The following is a 20,903-nucleotide window of genomic DNA, read 5'->3' on the forward strand; positions in this document are numbered from 1 at the left end:
TATTAATCTAACAACATGTTATATGCATCAATTATGGTTTCTTTTGGACTTGAACCATCAATTAGTTAAAAAATTTCTAAATCATGATTACTTAGTGAACAAATCTTGAACTAAGTGGTTCATTGAATGAAGTAAGAAAATATTTCACGCATATCACAATGTTCCGATGAAAATCAAAATTATTTAACACCTTACATCCTGAATCCTTTTATTGAAGAGGTCGAGATTCTCGTTGGTTGATATGCAACTGCATAATTAGTGATCTAGTGGAAAACTACGAGACATGTGAACCTTATTAAATTGTTTTTTGTGTTTTGAGTATGATTTGGGCCATCTGCTTCAATAACTATTGTAAATTTGTAACTAATATAAATATGAAAATAATGAATTTACAAAATAATTGGAGATCCAAAAGGGAATTTATCCCTTAGCATATTGAATTGTTTGTAAATTTATGTTTTATTCAATCTTATTTAGATAATATTTTGCAACATCTAAAAAAACTACCAAATAAAATGAGTTGGTTGCCAAAATATCACAAGTACCATGTTGACCTAACTAGACAATGTCAAGAATATGAAGGAAATCATTTTTGTCTAAACATTATTCTAAATTAAAGAAAAAGAAATAACTCTAATTTGGCTTATTTTTGTCAATAATATTATTAGCATTCTCACAAGGAAAGAAGCTTCTCCATGTGTTTGGCCATAGATTAATGATTTTGCTATATATAATTTGCCCAATTCCATTTTCATTTTCCTTTGGAGCATCTTTTTTCCCCACTGTTTGTACAATTTTCTGCAAAAAAAAAAAGAAAAAGAATTGAACCATTTTATAAACTAGGGGAAAGTGAATATATATATATATATATATATATATATATATATATATATATATAAAAGTAATTACTATTCAATTTATATGACACATTTTGAATCTCTAGTCAAATAACTTTTTTCGTTGATCATAATTTTTTCATGTCTTTTAAGCATTTTGAATTATCAATACGGTGATTTATAATACTTTCATAATTTTTAAATATGTAAATTTTGTGGAATCTTAGTAGTTGCAGTTGATTAATAACTACATGAACACTCACCTTAGATGGTGAGTGTGCTGACGGTTTGATCATCCACCTGGTAATTTTTATTTCCTCACCCATTTCCCCTACCTCAATTTTCTTAAAATATATATATAAATTTTATTTCAAAAACTTAAAGATTTCATATTGAAATTTACAATTTCCCTACCTCAATTTTCTTAAAATATATATATAAATTTTATTTCAAAAACTTAAAGATTTTATATTGAAATTTACAATTGACACTTGAAATTGAACTGTGACACGTAAATTGAGGCAAGAATAATAGTATACCAAATTAATTAAAGATACATACATTGCTAGGAGTGAATCTGAGTCCAACTTTTATTTGCCCTTTGTATGTGTCATCTTCAAGTACCACATTATAAGCAACTGGTATCACTTCAATAAATCTCTTTTCATTCCCCTCCATAATTATTCCTTTCAGATTAATTCTGAAGCAAAAAAAAAAAAAAAAAACTAATTTATTTATTTATCTAGTTTTAACTCGACGCACAACTTGAGAAATTATACAAGATCTTTGAATCTTGTAATCTTAACTAAAGATCGATAAAATATGTCAAAATATTCTATAAATTTGTGATTTTAAACCTATTATGTAAAAGGTTAAAATTAAAAAATTAATCTAAAAAAATATTATTATTTTTTTGAAACAGACTAAAAGAAAAAGTACTTACATGGTTTCACCAGCAAATCCACCAGCTGTGAAGAATTCTTCATCCATAATTTTTAATTTAAGGTACTCACATTCCTCTAATTTGTTAGTTGGCAATTCAAACTTAAATTTTTCATTCCACAAAATTTCCTTATGATTACCTGCATTATTATAACAATTAAATCATATTACAAATTGAACAAAGATTATTCAATTCCCCTAAGTTTGTACCCAAATCCCCTTTATACACTTCTTGACCACATAAAACTTTCTACACACCAAACTTTTTAATGTCATGGGTATATTTGTAATTTTAGATATTTATTTTCTTAATTTTTTTCACTAATGGTATTGTTGGTGTAACATAAAAAATAGTGGATATAAAAGCTTCACTTTAAACAAATTCTAGTGTGTAAAAAGGTTTTTTTTTCAATATAAGTGGGGAAGTAATCTATGTATTAAACCTTGTAAATATCAAGGATTGGCAAGTTTGTTTGATATCACATCAAAGTTCAAATCTTGAATGTTTGAATAAATTTGAAATTTACAAGTTGTGAAAGTTGCATAAAAATTGTCAAAACATTTTAAAAATCATCCAAAAAAGAAAAGATGCAATACATGTTGAAATAGAGGAGAATTAATTTTCACGCCCTCAACTAATTTTACAAGATATTTACCATATACTTTCCATTATCACAATAGTACTACCATCAAAGGATATGGTGCAGTGAATGAGGTTGTTCTTGTTTCGCCTTTGACTAAAGGTTTCACGTTTGAACCTTCATTATGAAAATTCTTTGGCAAGGAGCTAGTGCTACCCCAAATAAGCCCTATCTGGTGTGAATTTGAATTGGTCGGCCTCTAATAATATAAATACCAGACATTATATGAAACATTAATTTAAAAAAAAATTCTATCCACCAATATATAAAATTATATACACTACAAGACTAAGACAAACAACAAACCTGAGGAAATTTTTGTTGTGTAGGATTGGGATCCACATTCAACAATCACATAGTACGATGGATTTCCTATACAAAGATAAGTAAGACATCGTAAGGACGTAAACATAAAAATTACTCCACAAAAGAACTTTTTCACATAACACATTTCCCAAAGCAGATAACTCTTCCTTCATCTCAAATTATTAGTCGTTTTTGTTTCTCGAGATCAAAGTACTTTACCTATTTTAAATGTATATTTTCATCATATTGATGTACAACAGAGACTTATAATTTATTTTTTTTATAGTTTTTAAACATTCAATTTTAATTTAAAATACTGGTTGATTAATCTTATTCAATGTAAATCATTAATTAGTCAAATTAACCAAAAAAAAGAAGGAAAACCTTTGAAACAAAAGGAGTACAAGTAACTTTCTACAATAAATGGATTAATAACCTGAAAAATATATACACAAGTTGGCACTATAACATATTACTCCATGTCCTGGTCATATCCCTTAATAAATAATTTTAAAAAAAATGTATTTTAATTATTACTCTATAAGTTATTTAATATTAAAAAATGGATAGTACTTAATTGAGGATAATATAGACAACAACAACAACATATCCAGTGAAATCCCACTAGGTGGGGTCTGAGGAGGGTAGAGTGTACGCAGACCTTGTCACTACCTCGTGCGAGGTAGAGAGGCTGTTTCCGAAAGACCCTCAGCCAAGTACATCAAATCCAAGTAAAAGGCGAGGAAAACAGTGTATATACATACCATCCAATACGAAAGATAGTATACAATCAACAAAGGAAGACAGTAACAAATGAGATCAAAGAAATAAAATATATTCCATGAAATAAAAATAAAACTATTCTTTTGCATATAATTAAAATCCTTACCAATAATGTTGGAGTGGCTAATGCCACGGGCACTTACAACATAAACTTCAAGGAGTCCTCCCTTCATTATATCACAAGGATTTCCTTTATTTTTGTTATCTCTAATTCCCTTTTTATAAGTTTAAGGATTATGAAAAAAATTAATCTTCTAAATAATTAATGTAATTACATAGACATCTATTAAATAATACGTTACTAGTGCATGTATACACTATATAAATATACATTATAAATAAATGACAATAGACATTTATCAAGAATTAATTATACACTTAATTAACTTCTTAAAAGAGGAAACAATTAATAACAAACAAGTTATGTTACTCTATTGCTTTTAGTTATGGAAATCCAAATCTAAACTCTTCCAATAATAACAAAATTATCGAAAAAAACTATTAATTGAAAATTTAATATAATATTAATTATCCACAAATGAAAAAGGAAAGAATAATTTTTTTTGAGAATTTTATTCTAAATATTTACCAGCACCACTGATTTTTCAAAGAACTTGATGTATGGGCACCTATTACAACAATACTAAAATTCAAAATGATGACTACAAGTAAACTGACCAAAGATTGATTTTGTGAAGAGGCAAATTTAGAATTTTGAGGTTTTAAGTCCAACACTAATTGATTTTCGATTAGACAAATCAATTGTGACACTAATTTGAATTTCAATTTGATTTATTTTGAGTTTCGATTCAAGTTATTCATCTTTCAATTTATATTGACATACTGATTACCATAATATTTTGGGCCTCGCGTTAATTTATTTTGAGTTCCGATTCAAATTTATTCATTTTTTCAATTTATATAAACAAATCACTTAAACAACATAGTTTAATAATTATGATAATTCTGAACAAAGAATAAAACAATTCAAATAGTATTTCTAATATCAAAATAAATATATCATTTATTTATAATTATCCTCAACGAGTTTTCATATTCTTAAGCTATTTTTTGACACAAAAATAGTCAACTAGAACCAACACTAACTGTAAATGAATATTCAGATATTTAAAACAAAAATTTAATAAACACTATGAACTATAAATCATGAGCAAGAATTAATAAAATTTTAAAAGCCAGTAGTAATTCATAAGGAATACAAATAAACAAAGATGAGTTTGAAATGAACTTTTATATGGCCAAGAGATTGAAATGAAAATAGAATTGAGTTGAATTACTTTATGGGATTAATGTCTTGAAATAATTATTAATTGTTTGGGATTGCACATTAATTATGCATTGTATTTTATTGGTATAGGAGTTGCATACCTATACACTATTTATTATATCATATATGGATCGAAGTTGTACGTATGCACAATATTATATATGATTGGAGTGTCCCACCAATCAATATATGGATCTCATGAGTACCCCATAAATCTCTGCTAGCTACACTATAACAACGGGTGTATACACAGTATATATATTGTATCCAATCGTCCATTCATTATCTTTTGTGGGTTGTTGTTGAGAGATTTTTAAATTGCGTATTTATCTAACGTTGACTTAGAATATGATATATGTAAACTATTCCATATTTAATTATGATTGTCGGTCCGGATTGGTTATAGCTATTGAGTCCTTGATGATAACAAGAGGCAGATATTGTGTTGAGTGTAGTACTTTTACTCTATGTCTTTTACAAAGTTGATCTAATATTTGTAAGTATTGAACAAGACAATATAGGATTGATCCTGGCCATTGCTTCATTTTTGGATCAGTCAATGTTGTTGCTGAGTACATGTGTTTTCTCATATCCACTTTACACTTGTTCCATCTTTCATGTGCATGTTCAACTCTAAGTTCGTTGGCGGTTAAATCATTATTGGACTCAAAAAGACTTGTCGGAGTTTAGGATGAGCGGTAATACTAGATTCTAGTTCTATCTTTATACCTACTGTTTTTTCTTCTTTCCAAATAATTTTAGTGTTCAAACCTATAGGTTTCATATCTTAGTTGCTCTTGTACTTGTGTCACCCATTCTTGAAGATTATATTTGTCGTGTATGTTTAAGTTATGATTCAGATTTTAAATTTTTTAATTTTTACTTAATTTTTCATATAATTTCGCTTTTCTCTCATCTTAATGGTTGATAACTAGTGGAGTTCACGTATGGGAAAATGATAGGTGGCCTCACGGCCTACTAGAATTTTTTTTATCATGATGGAAGAGAGAAAAAATTTGCTATAAAAGCTTAACTATAATTATATTTGATAGTATATTAAAATTATAGCTATGTATAATAAGCTAGATTATTTCATTTTTGCTTTTATAAATTATATGACCCAAAAATATTGGCGTGATTTGTTCATTTCTTTTTCTGTGAGGAGCTTACAAAGTCAGTTTTTTTTTAATTCAATATTTGATATCCATATTCGAATCTTACTAATTTGGAGGACCACGTAGAAAATGCTCCTATAAAGAATTTTTTCATATTCAAACTTGAAATCAATACCTGAATTAAAAAAGAAACAACCCCACATTCTTTTGTAGTAGTTCTCCTTGTTACTATGCCTTATCCCTTTAATTTACAAAGGGAAATGTGTAATATTAGGATGGGGAAGTAAGCATGTTAACTGGGTCGGATAAATACTTACTCATACCAAACCGATGATTATGTTTTTCGTTTGGTTTGATTTGATTTTAGAAATTTTAAAAAATCAACTAGATTAGTTTAATTTTAATCTTAACCAATAACCGATCCAAATCGAACCATAAACACCCATAGTCCAAATAGTAATAGGCATAGGAAAAAACTAGCCCGTACTGGAAAAAACCGCCAAAATTGCGGGTCACTACCGGGTCGATCTTAGTTGACCGAAATCAGACGGACCGATCCATTTGACAAGTTTAGGGGGAAGCGCCAAAAGAGAAGATTCTTGTTTGTGGGGAGTACAACATCGAAGAATTCCAAAACCAGACGAAGAACACTATGTCTCCATTAATTTTCCCTTGTCATCTCCGTCTTCGATTATGACCTTCTTCTATCTTGTTCCTAAAATTAACTGCATCATCATCACCATGAACTCTCTATATAAGCTCCTCTGTTTCCTTTCCACACTTCTCAGCTACTTAAAACAATTTTTTTATTTCTGATTCTAGGTTTCTTCACTCATGGACGATAACGAGCTTCATTTGTCTCCTCCCGCGGTAATTAGTGTGTTTTGGACTTGACAAAAAAAAAACATACATTTTTGTTTCTATTGATCTTTAGATCAAATTATTTACTGAAAACATTTTCCCCCTTTTGGAGGAAATTGCGAAACCTTGAGTGAAGTTCTTCCCTTTTATTTCTGAATCAAACATTTAACTTGTCAATATTTTCTAGATCCTTCACAAATATTGATTTTATATGGGAGTGAATTATTTAGAGTTGAAAAACAGGATTAGATTTGCAAGTAAGTAAATTAAACTATATTGAAAAAAATATAGTGAAAGAGAATAAAATGAGCTTGAAAAGTCAGCTATGGTACAATGACCATGTGAGTTAAATAGTCAAAAACTATGCTATGATCATAAGAATCAAATAATTAACTTCTCAAGTTTTCATTGAACTTCAGTATGCATAACTTGGTTTGCAATTTTTCCATGTCTATCTTGCTTAGCATGCAATGAGAAGGTGATTTTGTGGAGATATTAGGAGCCTCCAGCCACTCTATGCTCCATGGTGTTTGAGGCAAAAATGGAAAAACAAATCACAATCCCATATATTGGACTTTTAAGTTTTCTAAGATTATCTAGCTAGCAAGTTATTAGTTGCATGTTAGAGTGGGTTAAAAGTCCGACATTGGTAGGGGAATGGATTGACGGTTTGCTTGTATAGACTAGAGCAATCCTCCCCTCATGACCTAGCTTTTTGGGATTGAGTTAGGCTATGTGTCAGATCTTTACATGGTATCAAAACATGGTTCATCCCTGTTTGGGCTCTGTGGACCTGTTTGGGCTTTCGGTCGACACTTCAGTTGGGTCTGGGCGTGAATGGGGGACGTTAGAGTTGGTAAAAGTCCCACATTGGTTAGGGAATGGGCTGACGGTCTGCTTATATGGACTTGGACAATCCTCCCCTCATGAGCTAACTTGGGTGATGTTAGAGTGGGTAAAAGTCCCACATTGGTTGGGGAATGGTCTGACGGTCTGCTTAGATGGACTTGGACAATCCTCCCCTCATGAGCTAACTTTTAGGGTTGAATTTTAGGCCCACGTGCCTTATCTTTTGCAATGCGAGCTAACTCTTAGGGTTGAATTTTAGGCCCAGGTGCCTTATCTTTACAATGCAAATAGAACAGTATTTTACGGAACATTTGTCTTAGGGGCATACACAAGAATTTGTGAGTGGTATGAACTTATTGTCACAATTAGTCTTGTTCCAAGGTTTTACTTTCAATTAAAATTGTTATTACTTGCATTAGTTTTTTAAAATAGTGTAATGTACATATGATTCTAACAAAAAATATATTTAACTATATATATTTAATTAAATTTCTCGGTGAAGTCATCCAGTATGTTTCCCGATGCTTGCCATACCGGATGTTGTCTCCATGTAGCACTTGCTTCTTTTCGATTATCTAGTGAAGGTTTTTCTGACACTACAGACTAACTTTGGTTAATGGTACGTTTTGAGCAGCAGATGCTACCTCAAAGAATGGAATCAGGAGGTCCTTATCGTCTTCTGCACTGTTCAGGCCTTGGTGACAAAGAGGGAGTGATGCAAGAGCTTGAGAAAGGAGTGGAACCCAATCTGGTTGACTATGATAAGAGAACAGCACTTCATTTAGCTGCCTCTGAAGGTTGTGCAGAGATTGTTGTTCTACTTCTTGAGAAAGGAGCTGATGTGAACTCCACAGATCGTTGGGGTCGAACTGTAAGTTGCACTTATTGATGTATAAAATGAATTACGTACCTTTACTGCCTGATTTGGATTGTTGTTTCTAGCGTTTTTATTGTACTGTACTTTGTAGTTGAAATGATATTTATGTAGACTATATTGTTATTTTTCCATTTAAAAACATTTTTCGTATTTGCTTCGACTCTATTATACTACTATACAACAACTGATGAGCTGTAAATATTGGATTTATCAGAAATTCAAAACTCGAAAAAAAGATGATTACGGATGAGATAGTAAGGTGGCTAGAAGGAGGAGTACCTGAATCTAGTGGCATGGAGTATAGTATTGATTTCCTCCATGCTATAACTAAAATTTACTTGAAGACATATGGTTCCCGTTTTCTTCTCTTTTATTCTAATAATCTTATTAAGGTTATAGTGTAGGACACTATAGATTGTTTCTCAACAAATTGATTAGTGTATGCTTTGATCGAAATCTGTGCAGCCACTCTCCGATGCCCGTAACTTTGGTCACGAGGATGTCTGCAAGATTCTAGAGGCCCATGATGGTTATGATCCGGTATATGTCTTAACCTTTTCTCTCTTTTATATGATCGCGGCTGTATATACTCTGAATGGAAATATTGTCGCACAGCATTACTCGGAAACATAATGGGTAGTTTGCTTTTTCTGCTATACATGATTCAAAAAGAAACTATCGTAGTAAGATTGACTTGAAAGCTGATGCAAGAGTAACATATTTATATTTTAACTTTTATATTGGCCAGTCACTCAGAGTCTAAGCATCTTTGGTCTTTTTCAGGACACAATACTTTTTAGTAGTGACTTTACTGGTTTAAGTAAACAAGAATATGTAGAATTTCCTTATAGTCCTATTCCAAGTATAAGAGGGTTTTTTTTTTTTCACAAGTCAAGGTATTACTGATAATAAACTCAGCACCAAGAAAGTACTGAGAGAAAGTACAACAAAACTAGATAAGATTCCCCCAAGGATGTAAGGAATCCATAAAATCTATCATTATTTCAAGATCATTTGAGAATAACATTACACCAGCTTTTGAAACTATGAGTGCATCTATACTTCCACAGCAAAGAGTTTTTCTTCTTTCTCCTCAAAACATCTTTTGTTCCTCTCAAGCCAAACATTCCAGATATGCATACTGGAGTGCTCCTCCAAATCTTTTCTTCACTTTCTTCATTCGCTGACTTTGCCAACTGCTTAGTACTTGTTCCACATTTGATGGCATGACCCACTGGATCCATACAAGTTAGAAACATACACCAAATCTGCCAAACGAATTTGCAGTGTACTAGGAGATGATGTACTGTCTCGCTGTTTTCTTTGCACAAATAATACCATCCACATAGGCTAAATCCTCTTCTTTGAAAATTTACATGTGTTCCATTAGGTAATTTTTTTAAAAATAAATAAGATTTGAGCTTATATTTATTACTTTTATATTTTTGTATCAATTTGCAAAGGCTTCAAATATTCATACTGATTTTCACTTGAGTAGACTAAAAAAAGACCCACAATTTTGAGATGTTATGCTAAGTATTTTTATTAAGATTTTAAAGTACTATTTAGATTTTCCTGCATAAAACATGCTTCATGTGCTGCCATCCATCCAAAGCAAGCGACTTTGGTTGGAGCTTTAGTAACCCAAAATGATCTCCATAGTCCATCTGTTCTATACTCCTCTAAGCTTCTGCCCAGTAAATGATAGCTCGAGTTTACTGCAATTTACCATACATGTACAAGTTATTCTATTCAAAGAAACAAAATCAGAAAAACCATAGAAATCTCGACCTATAATTGTGCTATGTATATTACATGAGAATGTGTATATTTACATCAGGTGTCTATGTATATCCTGTAACACTCCCTCTCAAGTTGGAGCATTCATGTTAATTATGTCCAGCTTGTTACAAAGATTTTCAACCCGAGTTCCATTCAAAGCGTTGGTGAATATATCACCCAGTTGCTCACATGTCTTCACCTATCAAGTAGAGATGAGGTTCTCTTGAATCTTCTAGCATGCCTAATTATCTCAACAGAGTTTTGCTGGTGACTAGGGCTTCAAACCAATTTCAGCTAAAATGTGATGTGTCCATATTATTTCACATGTGAACTGAGCCAAACCATACTCTGGTTCTGCCCTGAGTTGAAATACAATACTTTGTTTCGTGCTCTTCCATGAGGTTCCCACCTACAAAGACAATAGCCTGTGGTGAATCTTCTGTCAATTCTAGATCCAATGCCAAACAGCATCTACGAAACACTTAATACGAGTATGCCTATGGTTGTTATAAACTTATATAATATGCCAAGTCCAAGAGCTCCTTTAAAGAAACACAAGATATGTTCCAAGGTTGCCTTAGTGTTTGTAGGTGATTTTATGAGTATTATTCTGAACCATGACATTCTATGAGCCATCCTTTGTCTGTGAGAATGATTGTAGTTTGAATTCCAACTCATTTAAACTAATTCATGTGAGATAATCTTGTGATCAGCTAGCTTGTTAGTTTGAGAAAGAAATAAAGGAAGCTAAGTAACAGTAATCCCCAGCAGGAAAAGAGGACAGGCTAAGTCATAAGTACGCCTTCTGGATGAGTTGACGTAGATAGGATCCTTGTCAAAACTGCATGTTCTTTACCACAACATTATCTTTATTTTGGCGGCAGTGTTAGATAATATGAATTTCCGCGAAATGTTGTATCATATCAACATTTCTTTTTACCTTCATTTCCTTTTGCTTGACGTAGTTGGGTGACTCTGATACACCATGTTGTATGATTGGTCATGGTGAAGTGGACATGAAGGATGCAACTCTTATTGGAGAAGTAATTTCTCTTACCCAGAAGCCAAGGCAAATATCAACTTGACTATGTTCTTTTAATGTTTCAATTCACTTTATATTTCTTTTGGCTATTAATGACTGTGAGTGCAAATCTCAGGGTGCATATGGTGAAGTTTATTTGGTAAAGTGGCGCGGTACAGAAGTTGCCGCAAAAACCATTCGTGCTTCCATTGCATCAAACCCAATGGTGAAGTAAGTTAACTGATTTTTTACAGAGCTGTAATTTAAAAATCACATAAGCAATACTTTTTTCTTCCAGATTTTGGATTTAATATGATGTAGAGTAACAATAATGTAACTTGATCAACTTCTATTTTCAAAACAAAAAAAACGTAGTAACTCGGTCAGCTTGACTTTAATACTCGGACTCATAACATCCATAATTGAGAGCTTCACAGGAATGCTTTTATGAAGGAATTAGCATTGTGGCAAAAGTTGCGCCATCCCAATATTGTGCAGTTTCTCGGGGTTCTAAAGCAATCTGATCGATTGATCTTTCTCACCGAGTATCTTCGAAATGTAAGTCTTGTATGATGTGCAGGAGCACTCTGATGATGTGATATCCTCCTCAGCTTTGAGATATAGGTGTTATTATATGAGTACCTGAGCTTTTAGTCACGGTCACACTGATATTTCTACAAATCGGAAATCTAGGGAAGCTTGTATGACCAATTGAGAAAGAAAGGAAGACTTGATCCACTAACAGCAGTTGCTTATGCACTAGATATTGCAAGGTATAAGGTTCAATGATAAGTTAGCTTCCAATTCAAGTGTTACATGACACTTTTTGGCACAATTTACCAGCATTTCTATTTCTTTGTTTTTCACTCAACTTTGCACCTTTCTTCAGTTTATTATTTTGTGATTTCTTTTCCATAAATGCAAAATATTAAGTTTCCATCTACTAAGTGCAATTATTAAGCTGGAAAAGCACTCTTTCATGCATTAATGTGCTTTTAACCTTACTATGCATCTTATGCCAAGATATGTTTGATATGGATCAGATCTTTTATAGCCCGAGTTCTTAATTGATATATGTAATATGTGCTTATTATAGAGTATGTACTATATCTGAAAGAACCAAGCAATGACCAAATTAAAATTATTCGGCCATGACCATAGGTAGAAAGTTGCTCTGATGTTGAATTGTGTAGAAAACTAAGTTCAATCGTCAAAGTTCTTAATGCTAGTATCAACTGCCAAAAAGATTGATAGAAGGATGAAAAATTGTAGACATGCTTGCTGATTTATTTACATAATGGAGGAAGTTTTTGGTGATATATTTTCAGCTTGGTGCTTCTCACTATGAAAATGTCTTTCTTAAAAATTGAAAGCAGTTTGTCGTATGTCATAATATATATACTCTTTAAAGCAGCTATATCCTAAGTTCTTTGTTTGCATTTGCAGAGGAATGAATTATCTACATCAGCATAAGCCTCATTCTATTATCCATAGGGATTTGACTCCTAGGTACTGGCAGTTTCACTAGCTACATTTAACTCAGCTCATTCGCATCAAACCTATCGGTACTTGTCAATCCAGGGAGTACAAAATACTTGTATCATTCGGATTTAGTATTTCTGTGCAGCTATCATATCAACTTTCTACTCCTGCAGAAATGTATTGCAGGATGAAGCAGGGCATCTAAAAGTCACAGACTTTGGACTCAGTAAAATTGCACAACAGAAGGATTCTTATGGTTACAAAATGACTGGAGGGACTGGATCATGTACAGAGTATTACTAAGCTAATCTGTATTTTCCTTTTCCTCCATCAGTCGACTCCTGAAACGTAATTATATCCATGTTTATTTAGATCGATATATGGCTCCAGAAGTTTATCGTCGAGAATCATATGGGAAGAGTGTTGATGTTTTTTCATTTGCTCTAATCGTCCATGAGGTGAGTTGAACTTACATGCTTACATTTACTCGAATACAGGACAACACAACTTTCCCCTACCTATCATCATAGTTTATTTTGAAAAAATTCCCTTGCACCTATTAGATGCTGACTTGGTAGTGTGTTCTCAAATATTGCTGTGGGAATTTAGGCCCTGAATCATAAGAGTAATATAGCTAGGGAAACAATCCACACACATTTTGATCATCTTTAATATTAGCATATTCTTGGTCTTGCACATTAATTTCTTTCAAGTATAAAGTAAAGGGTAGGCATATGTTTCTGCACTACAGATGTTCCTAGGAGGACCATCAAATAGGGAGGAAGCTGCAGAGAAAGTGGCAGATAAGACAGCATACGAAGATTATCGGCCATATCTCGCGTCATACATCTTTCCTGAGCAAATCAAGACGTATGTTATTCAATTATTGCATATTTCCAAACCTTACCATTTTTCCTTTTCTGCTAACAAGAACTATGTCTAGGTGGTGATCATCAAAGTCTAACTGTTATAGTTTGTATTCCATGTGTGTCTAAATGATGCAGGGTACATTTTGAGTTTGAAGGTTTGGGGGAAAGTGAAAATGTAGTATATTTTGTGTGGTTATTACTGAAATTTGTGTTTTTTTTTAATTACTTATGCTGCCAAAATGTGTGCTAATATTGAACTTGTTTGGATCGCAAAATCTTGGAAATGTGTTTACTGATTTGAAAGGTGAAAGAAATCATTTTTGTGAGCAGAATCAAATTTCCTTATTAGCCAAACTTAGCTCCTTCAGCATATCGAAAATTGAGCTCAAGTTATATTCACTGACACAAGCTGCGTCATCGAAAACTAGGAATGTGCATAGAGACATAACAGAAACTGACATTGACATTGTGTGCAGGTTGCTTCGTGAATGCTGGCACAAGAACCCTGATCGTAGACCCTCGTTTCAAGAAATAATTGATCGTCTTGAGAAAATCCATGCGACTTTGCAAGAAAAGATAGTCTTGGGAACATGCTGTAGCTGTATGGTATTATAAGTTGAATCATCTCAAGCTGATCTCATGTTATCACATATTGCATTTCATTTCTCTGGTTACAAAGGAGCTTCTGCATAGCCCTTTCAGATTTGAAAATACATAAATAAAGTGAGTTTTGCAGCAAATTTTGTTAAGAGTTTCACTTGTATACACCGGCATTGCTAAAAGCATTACACTAATACAATTTTGCCTATCATAACTCATTTACTATATATCGATTGAATATCTATCAAATATGTCCCTTTTGTGGAAAATCACATAAAATTTTCACTCTGCTGAGGTAAAAGTCACAATTGTCTGAAAATCAACTTAGAAGATAGCCCGCAAGGGCATGGTTGAGTAGTTGGGAGGTGGTCTCCGGTCTCCCACATGGTTGCGAGCTATTGCACAGTGATCAAGTTATCACAAAGTGCTCACCCGAAAGACAGAGGTTGTGGCACAGGTGGTAGGTTCTATGGGTTCCCCAAGAAAAAAAAAACTTAGAAGATAATAAAGAATTCGACATGGCTGATTTCATTTTTACATCTATTATCTATATTGTGTTCAGTGATAATTATTATGTTTGTGTGCTATATGGTTTTTGTTTACGTATTTTTAATTTACTACTATCTCCGTCCACTTTTAAATGTCATAATTTCTTTTTTTAGAGTCAAATTATAATAATTTTGACTAACATTTTACGATTTGTTTTTTCATCATATTGATATGCAAAAAATTCAATTTATAGTACTTTTCGTATAGTTTTTGAATATCTAAATTTTTTGTTTAAAATATCAAATTAATGATATCTAATTTAACTTTGAAAATTAGTCAAATTGACTTTCGAAAAACGCAACATGACAATTAAAAGTGGACAGAGGGAGTATTCTCTTGGAACACCCTTAAGAAACAATAAATAATACTAATAGTGGTAATATTACGATATTATCCTTTGACTTTATTAAATTTAATGTTTTGAGAAATGTGTTAGATAATAAAAAATATTTAATAGCACAAAAGGTAAATATTTCTTGATTTTCTAAATTGGACAAGTATTGTTGGACACAGAGTAACAAACTTTTAATTAAAACAAACAAAATTATGCAATTTGTGAATAAGCAAATTATAATTTCAGATACTATTTTAAGTAACATTTGATGCATAAGCAAGTCTGGGTGGTGTAGTCGGTTATCACGCTAGTCTCACACACTAGAGGTCCCCGGTTCGAACCCGGGCTCAGACATTGTTATTTTTCTTTTTTGTTTTTGCATTCTGTTTTTCCCCTTTAAATTGTTTAGTTAATTGATTAGCGCAATCTTTAATTGGTGTATTTACTAGTAGTAGGATCTTAGGACATTTGACACTTGTATTTTGTATTCATGTTTTTGCCACAAATAGTAAATTATATTAAACACAAGCATATAGGGTACGAATTTGATCAAACCAAAGTAATCTTGATCCGAACACGGTATTTATTTTAAGAAGTTTATTTAATATATGCATAATAAATATATAATTTAGAACTCAATAATATTAAAAATTACTTTAAATTATAATTTAAAATTCTGACTCCATCGTACCTTTGAGCTCGAAACATCCCACCTAAAGTTGGTCAAATTCGATTTTTGAATGAGTTGCAAAGCACCAAAAACAATGGAGAGAAAGTTGTATTGAATTTAAGATTGCTATGCCAATTTGCTTCCTCAACTTGCATTTGTAGATGGCAAATTTTGCATCAAGAAAATAATCAAGGTTGAAATTTGAGTAACAAAATATATGAAGTATCTAGTTTCTCATTTGAATATACAATGAATATTATAATCTCTATAATATAATATTTCTTTGATTCTTCCCAATAACTTGCCCTTTACCCTTTATATTTCTTAATTTGCATCCCTTCTATTCCCAACAAAACACGGACAGAATACTTTATTTTCCTTATAATACATCTCTTATTTGCTGGAATAATAATTTAAAATTGGAGCAAGAATCTTAAGTTATTTAAAATTTGTTATTTTGATATTTATTTAAATCATGTCTAGTTAGAATTTGTTTGTCCTAATTTATATAGGAATATGTTTTCTAGTCCTAATTTAATTTGGTTTCTTACTATTATATATAAGTTATATATAAGGATGTTATTAATTATTTTCAATAGAAAGATTAGAAAGAACGATAGGAAAATAAAAAAACTTGAAGTAACATTCAAAAGATTTTCCCTCTTTCACTTGTATACTCGATCTTCCAAACATAAGTCATGGACTCATCAAAACAAAATCTCAATCAAGTCACAAATTCAATCGATAAAGCCCTAGAAATTCTGAACCAACTTTATCTCACAAGCTCTTCTTACAACGTAATTCCTCTTGTTCAAGGCATGAATAATCTTGTGGTTGAACTTTATAATATGGCGAAATTGGGAGAAAAATGTCATATTCAAGTGCCAATAGATGTTATAAACTTGATCGATGATGGAAAGAATCCAGATGAATATACAAGAGATATGTTGAATAGTTGTATAGCCAAGAACCAAATCACTAAAGGGAAAACTGATGCATTCAAGGATTTACGAGGGCATCTCCTCGAGGAGCTCAATCAGGCTTTCCCTAATGAGGTGGAAGCTTATAAGCTAGTAAAACGTTTGCTTTAGTTTTTAATAGTGAATTATGATTTTACTAGTCAGTTTGTATGAAAAGATTATAGTGAATCTACTATGTTCTTGTTATAAATTTAGTTCAGATCATAGATATATAAAATACAATTTTTATGCATTGCATATATACCAAAAAAAAATAAAAATTGATCAGGTATATCTCATATTGATTATACTCTCTGTCTTTTAATTATCTATTATAATTTTTTAATTAGCAAAGCTTGATTGTGTCAAATTCTGCTCAATCGTATTTTCTATGTCCTCTTGTCACACATGTATCAACACACATAACACAAAAAAAACATGAGAAATAAAGGCTATAAGTAAAATCTAAAATACTATATAGTAATTTCTAAATCCTATTCTCCATTAATGACGTCAAAATTTGATACGCATAAATACCATCTTGAAATGATATAAAACGGTCATTGATTAAATATGAATTCAATTAGGTAGAAGTCAAGTCCCACATAGAATACAATTAAAAATTTACTCAAAAGTGTAATGTCCAACTTAAAGTCTAAATTTCTAAAGAAAAAAAAGGGTAATGTTGATTGAATTTAAAACTGGTAACTAATGATGGTAATTGATTCAATAATTGACGAAGTTTGTGGAGAAGAATTGGCATTGGGGAGACCTTTATAACTTAATTTACTCTATACCCACTTAATTTATTTTTGCTTTATTTTCTAGGATTGGGCATTTTAAAAAGGAAAAAGTGTGGGGTCATGGGTCTCTTTGGCCTTTTTAAAACTTAGGGTATATTTGTGAATGTGGGGTCATGGGCTTATTTATTATTTTTAAACTTGAGGAAAAGATATAACTTTAAAAGAATATATTATAATCCCTATACATTTTTAAAAATATTATTATTTGATGAAAATCGAGGCAAATATTTTCTGAATCTCTGTTTGTTTCTGTTCCGACGTTTCTTCTTCTCCAAGAGCAAGACTTTTCATCTTTCAAGAACATCTTCTATTCTTGAAAGATGAAACCAGTATAATCAACCATTTCACCCACTTCTCTTCCATTAACTTATTCAACCATTTCATTGTCCTAAACCCCTCTCAAATCTTCATCTGTTTTATTCAATCTTCTTCCCCAAGTTCAAAGCTTTCATCTTTGGTAAGTTGAATCTTCTGTAATGGTATTTTTCGGTAATTTTTAGCCATATTTGATTGTTTATTTTGTTATAGTAGTGTGATGATTTAATGACCCCTTTTTCTGGACTGTTTTTCTTCATGTTCTTGTTTAGGATGAAAGTTTTTCGCCATATTCAATGAATATTTGTGGTCTCTAATGACCTTTTTGTTTAGATATAAATATTTGACCCTATTTGGTTGCTTTTTTTTTAAAAAAAATTATGTTTATCTCGCCTATTGATTTTGAAATTTTTACTAAACTTTGATCGACTTTAGTGGCGTTTCTGTCAATCACATTGTTGATTTCTGTTGGATCTGCTATTTATTTTGCATGTTTTATTTGAGGTTTACTCTGGTTATGTTAATAAACTAGTGGTCGATAAATATGTTTTTGCTTGTAGATTATAAAGTATGGCTAAAACTAGAGGTGGAAGCACTAAACCATCTGCTCATGTTGCTCTTAGAAGAAACGAAAGGCTGAAGAAGTTCTGAAAACTTGAAAAAAGAAAAAAATTGTAGTCGAAGAATTCGAGCCTGATTCAGAAACTGAAACAATGGCGGAGATTGACAACTATCAGGACAGTAGTGATGATGCTAGTGATAATGTTGAGAGTAGTGAAGGAGAAAGTGATAGCGAGGAGAGTAGTAGAGACACTAGTCGAGAAAGGATGATTCTCTATCCTTGCCATTTTGTGCAAGAGATATCTGAGGTGAGTTGTATGACCTAGCGACGTGGTTAGATGAGGTAGGATCGTTTCCAACAAAGATCTCTGTAAGATCAAGGATGACAGTTTAGAGACTACCCACACGGTGATCAAAACTCTTCCTTCTCTGCTTCAATGTCAATTGATTGGCGCATGAACGAAGCTGTAACGGAGCATGTACGCAACGATCAAACACGGCTTTGCCAGCTGCCTGTGATAGGAAAAAGAAAACTTTATCATGACTTTCGAAAAATTTTGATTGAACAAAAACTTTATAATGAATTTAAGGGTACTTGCTTTGGACATTTGAGGCACATTCCGAATTATTTTAAGTTCAATGGACAGATTGTCCATTATATGCTGTTGCGACGTGTGAGAAATGACAAAAAGTTGCATGAAATTTGGTTAAATGATAAGCCTGCATGTTTTGGCTTAAAAGAATTTACATTTATTACGGGGATGAATTGCTCAGCATACCTCCGTGAATCAAAATTAAACAAAGTTCTTAGGAAAGGTGAGAAATTTCATTTCAAGGTGACAAGAAACAAGAACATCATTGGTGCAAAGTTGATGAGAATAATAAATAGTAATAAATTAAATAAGGAGCAGAAATTTCAGTGCTCTTTAGTTTGGTTCGTCCACTCGATATTGCTTGTCCATGATCGGTCTAAGATTGTGGATTCAAACCATATCAAGATGGCAGATGATTTGGATTTTTTTCAAAACTTATCCATGGAAAAAAGAGTCATTTGATTTAACATTGACCTATTTGAAGAATCAAATTAATTTGAGGAAGCAGGGGGAATGTATAATGAAAAAAAGAATGCATATTATGCTTTGTACGGCTTTCCCTGGGTATTTCTGATAATTATTATCAACTATTTTGTCAGTTTATGATATACTCTTATTTATTTGTGTAGTGCTTCATAGACTCTATTTATTTGTTTATTCTTTTATGGATTCCAGGTTTGGATATATGAGGCTTTTTCATATCTTGGAAAGTATACCGGAAAGTCCTCGGATACTCCACTCCTCATTCCCCGTTTACTAAGATGGTACACATCAAAAGCGATAATATAGTTGAAGGTGATCCATTTAAGTACAAAGGAAGAAGTACGCATGTATACATTTATTTGTTATTATCTAGCAATATTTTTAAATTAGTGAATATTGTGTAATATTTATATATTTTTTAGATTGTGCACCTATACCTCATCCCTACTGTCCGTGAGATGGGACAAAATTACATGAAAACCTTTAAGCCATATACAGATGAAGTGAAGGACGCGGTCATCGATGTCTTGAAGACCCAATTGAAAGGTGTGACTGCCCTCACTGCAGGTGATGAATATTTGGGTGATCACAAGATTATCCAACCTTGTGTTAATTCTGTTTCTAGTAGACAAAACAATGTATCGAGTACTTCTAATGATGGAAGTTTGGAAAATCTGAGTGATCGTGTTGTATCCCTTGAGCAATCAATGATGGAAGTTGTTGCTTATGTACGAAAAGAAAAATTAAGAAGAATTGAAATGAATAAAAAAAATAAGAGAAGAGTAAATTAGTGTATATATTTATTGTTAGTGTCAAGTAATTTATTCCTATAATTTTTGTCAAAGTAATATAGTACATGTGAACATTACAACATTTGATGAAGACCTTGCAGCAGTTGATGAAGACTTTGATGCAATTGATGAATACTTTACGGATGGAGTTGACGATGTGGCAGTTGATGTTGCTAATAAAGTGACAGGTGATCATGTTGATGAAGTGGCAGGTGATGTAGTTGATGAAGCGACAATTGATGGTGTGGCAGGTGATGTAGTGGCATGTGCAGTTGATCCAGTGGCAGTTGGTGATGATGTGGTAGGTGCAGTTGATGTTATTGATGAAGTGGCAGTGGCAGTTGATCCAATGACAATTGATGTTGTTGATGAAGTGGCAGTGACAGTTGATGATGTGGTAGGTGATGAAGTGGCTAGTGCAGTTGATCCAGTGACAGTTGATATTGCTGATGAAGTGGCAAATGATGCAATTGATGAAGTGACAAAAGAGAATAAAGAAGAAAAAACAAAGAAGAAGTCAGTAGATGATGAAGAATAGAAAGAAGAAGATGATTGTGCTGAAAATTCAGTCAATGTGATAAATATCGTTATGG

General features: G+C 32.1%; 2 protein-coding genes and 1 non-coding gene across 5 annotated transcripts; 2 read left to right on the top strand and 1 right to left on the bottom strand.

Annotated features, from left to right (window-relative positions):
- Positions 1-633: 633 nt before the first annotated feature.
- LOC125839023 (elicitor-responsive protein 3) lies at positions 634-3,681 on the bottom strand. Its single transcript, XM_049518018.1, has 5 exons — positions 3,615-3,681; positions 2,726-2,791; positions 1,780-1,918; positions 1,398-1,536; positions 634-798 (listed from the first exon to the last, which is right to left on the bottom strand). Exons 1-5 carry the CDS (start codon positions 3,679-3,681, stop codon positions 634-636), a joined length of 576 nt encoding a protein of 191 aa, XP_049373975.1.
- Positions 3,682-6,712: 3,031 nt separating this feature from the next.
- LOC125838959 (integrin-linked protein kinase 1-like) lies at positions 6,713-14,298 on the top strand. Of its 3 annotated transcripts, none has more exons than XM_049517958.1 (12): positions 6,713-6,781; positions 8,256-8,492; positions 8,964-9,038; positions 11,246-11,323; positions 11,438-11,532; positions 11,739-11,859; positions 11,995-12,074; positions 12,748-12,810; positions 12,957-13,069; positions 13,156-13,241; positions 13,535-13,653; positions 14,129-14,298. In XM_049517958.1, the coding sequence occupies exons 1-12, from the start codon at positions 6,746-6,748 to the stop codon at positions 14,265-14,267; spliced, it is 1,242 nt and encodes a 413-aa protein (XP_049373915.1). In that variant the 5' UTR covers positions 6,713-6,745; the 3' UTR covers positions 14,268-14,298. The 3 variants fall into 3 exon arrangements, with proteins under 3 accessions (XP_049373915.1, XP_049373916.1, XP_049373917.1); XM_049517959.1 differs by having other exon boundaries at positions 8,259-8,492; XM_049517960.1 differs by having other exon boundaries at positions 8,314-8,492.
- A 1,117-nt stretch (positions 14,299-15,415) lies between these two features.
- On the top strand, positions 15,416-15,489 carry TRNAV-CAC (transfer RNA valine (anticodon CAC)). The gene has a single exon. It is a non-coding gene; the product is annotated as a tRNA-Val (tRNA).
- Positions 15,490-20,903: the final 5,414 nt, after the last annotated feature.

Source organism: Solanum verrucosum, unplaced genomic scaffold (genome assembly GCF_900185275.1).
Source record: "Solanum verrucosum unplaced genomic scaffold, falcon-dt-bn FXZP01000163.1, whole genome shotgun sequence".
NCBI classification, from domain to species: Eukaryota; Viridiplantae; Streptophyta; class Magnoliopsida; order Solanales; family Solanaceae; genus Solanum; species Solanum verrucosum.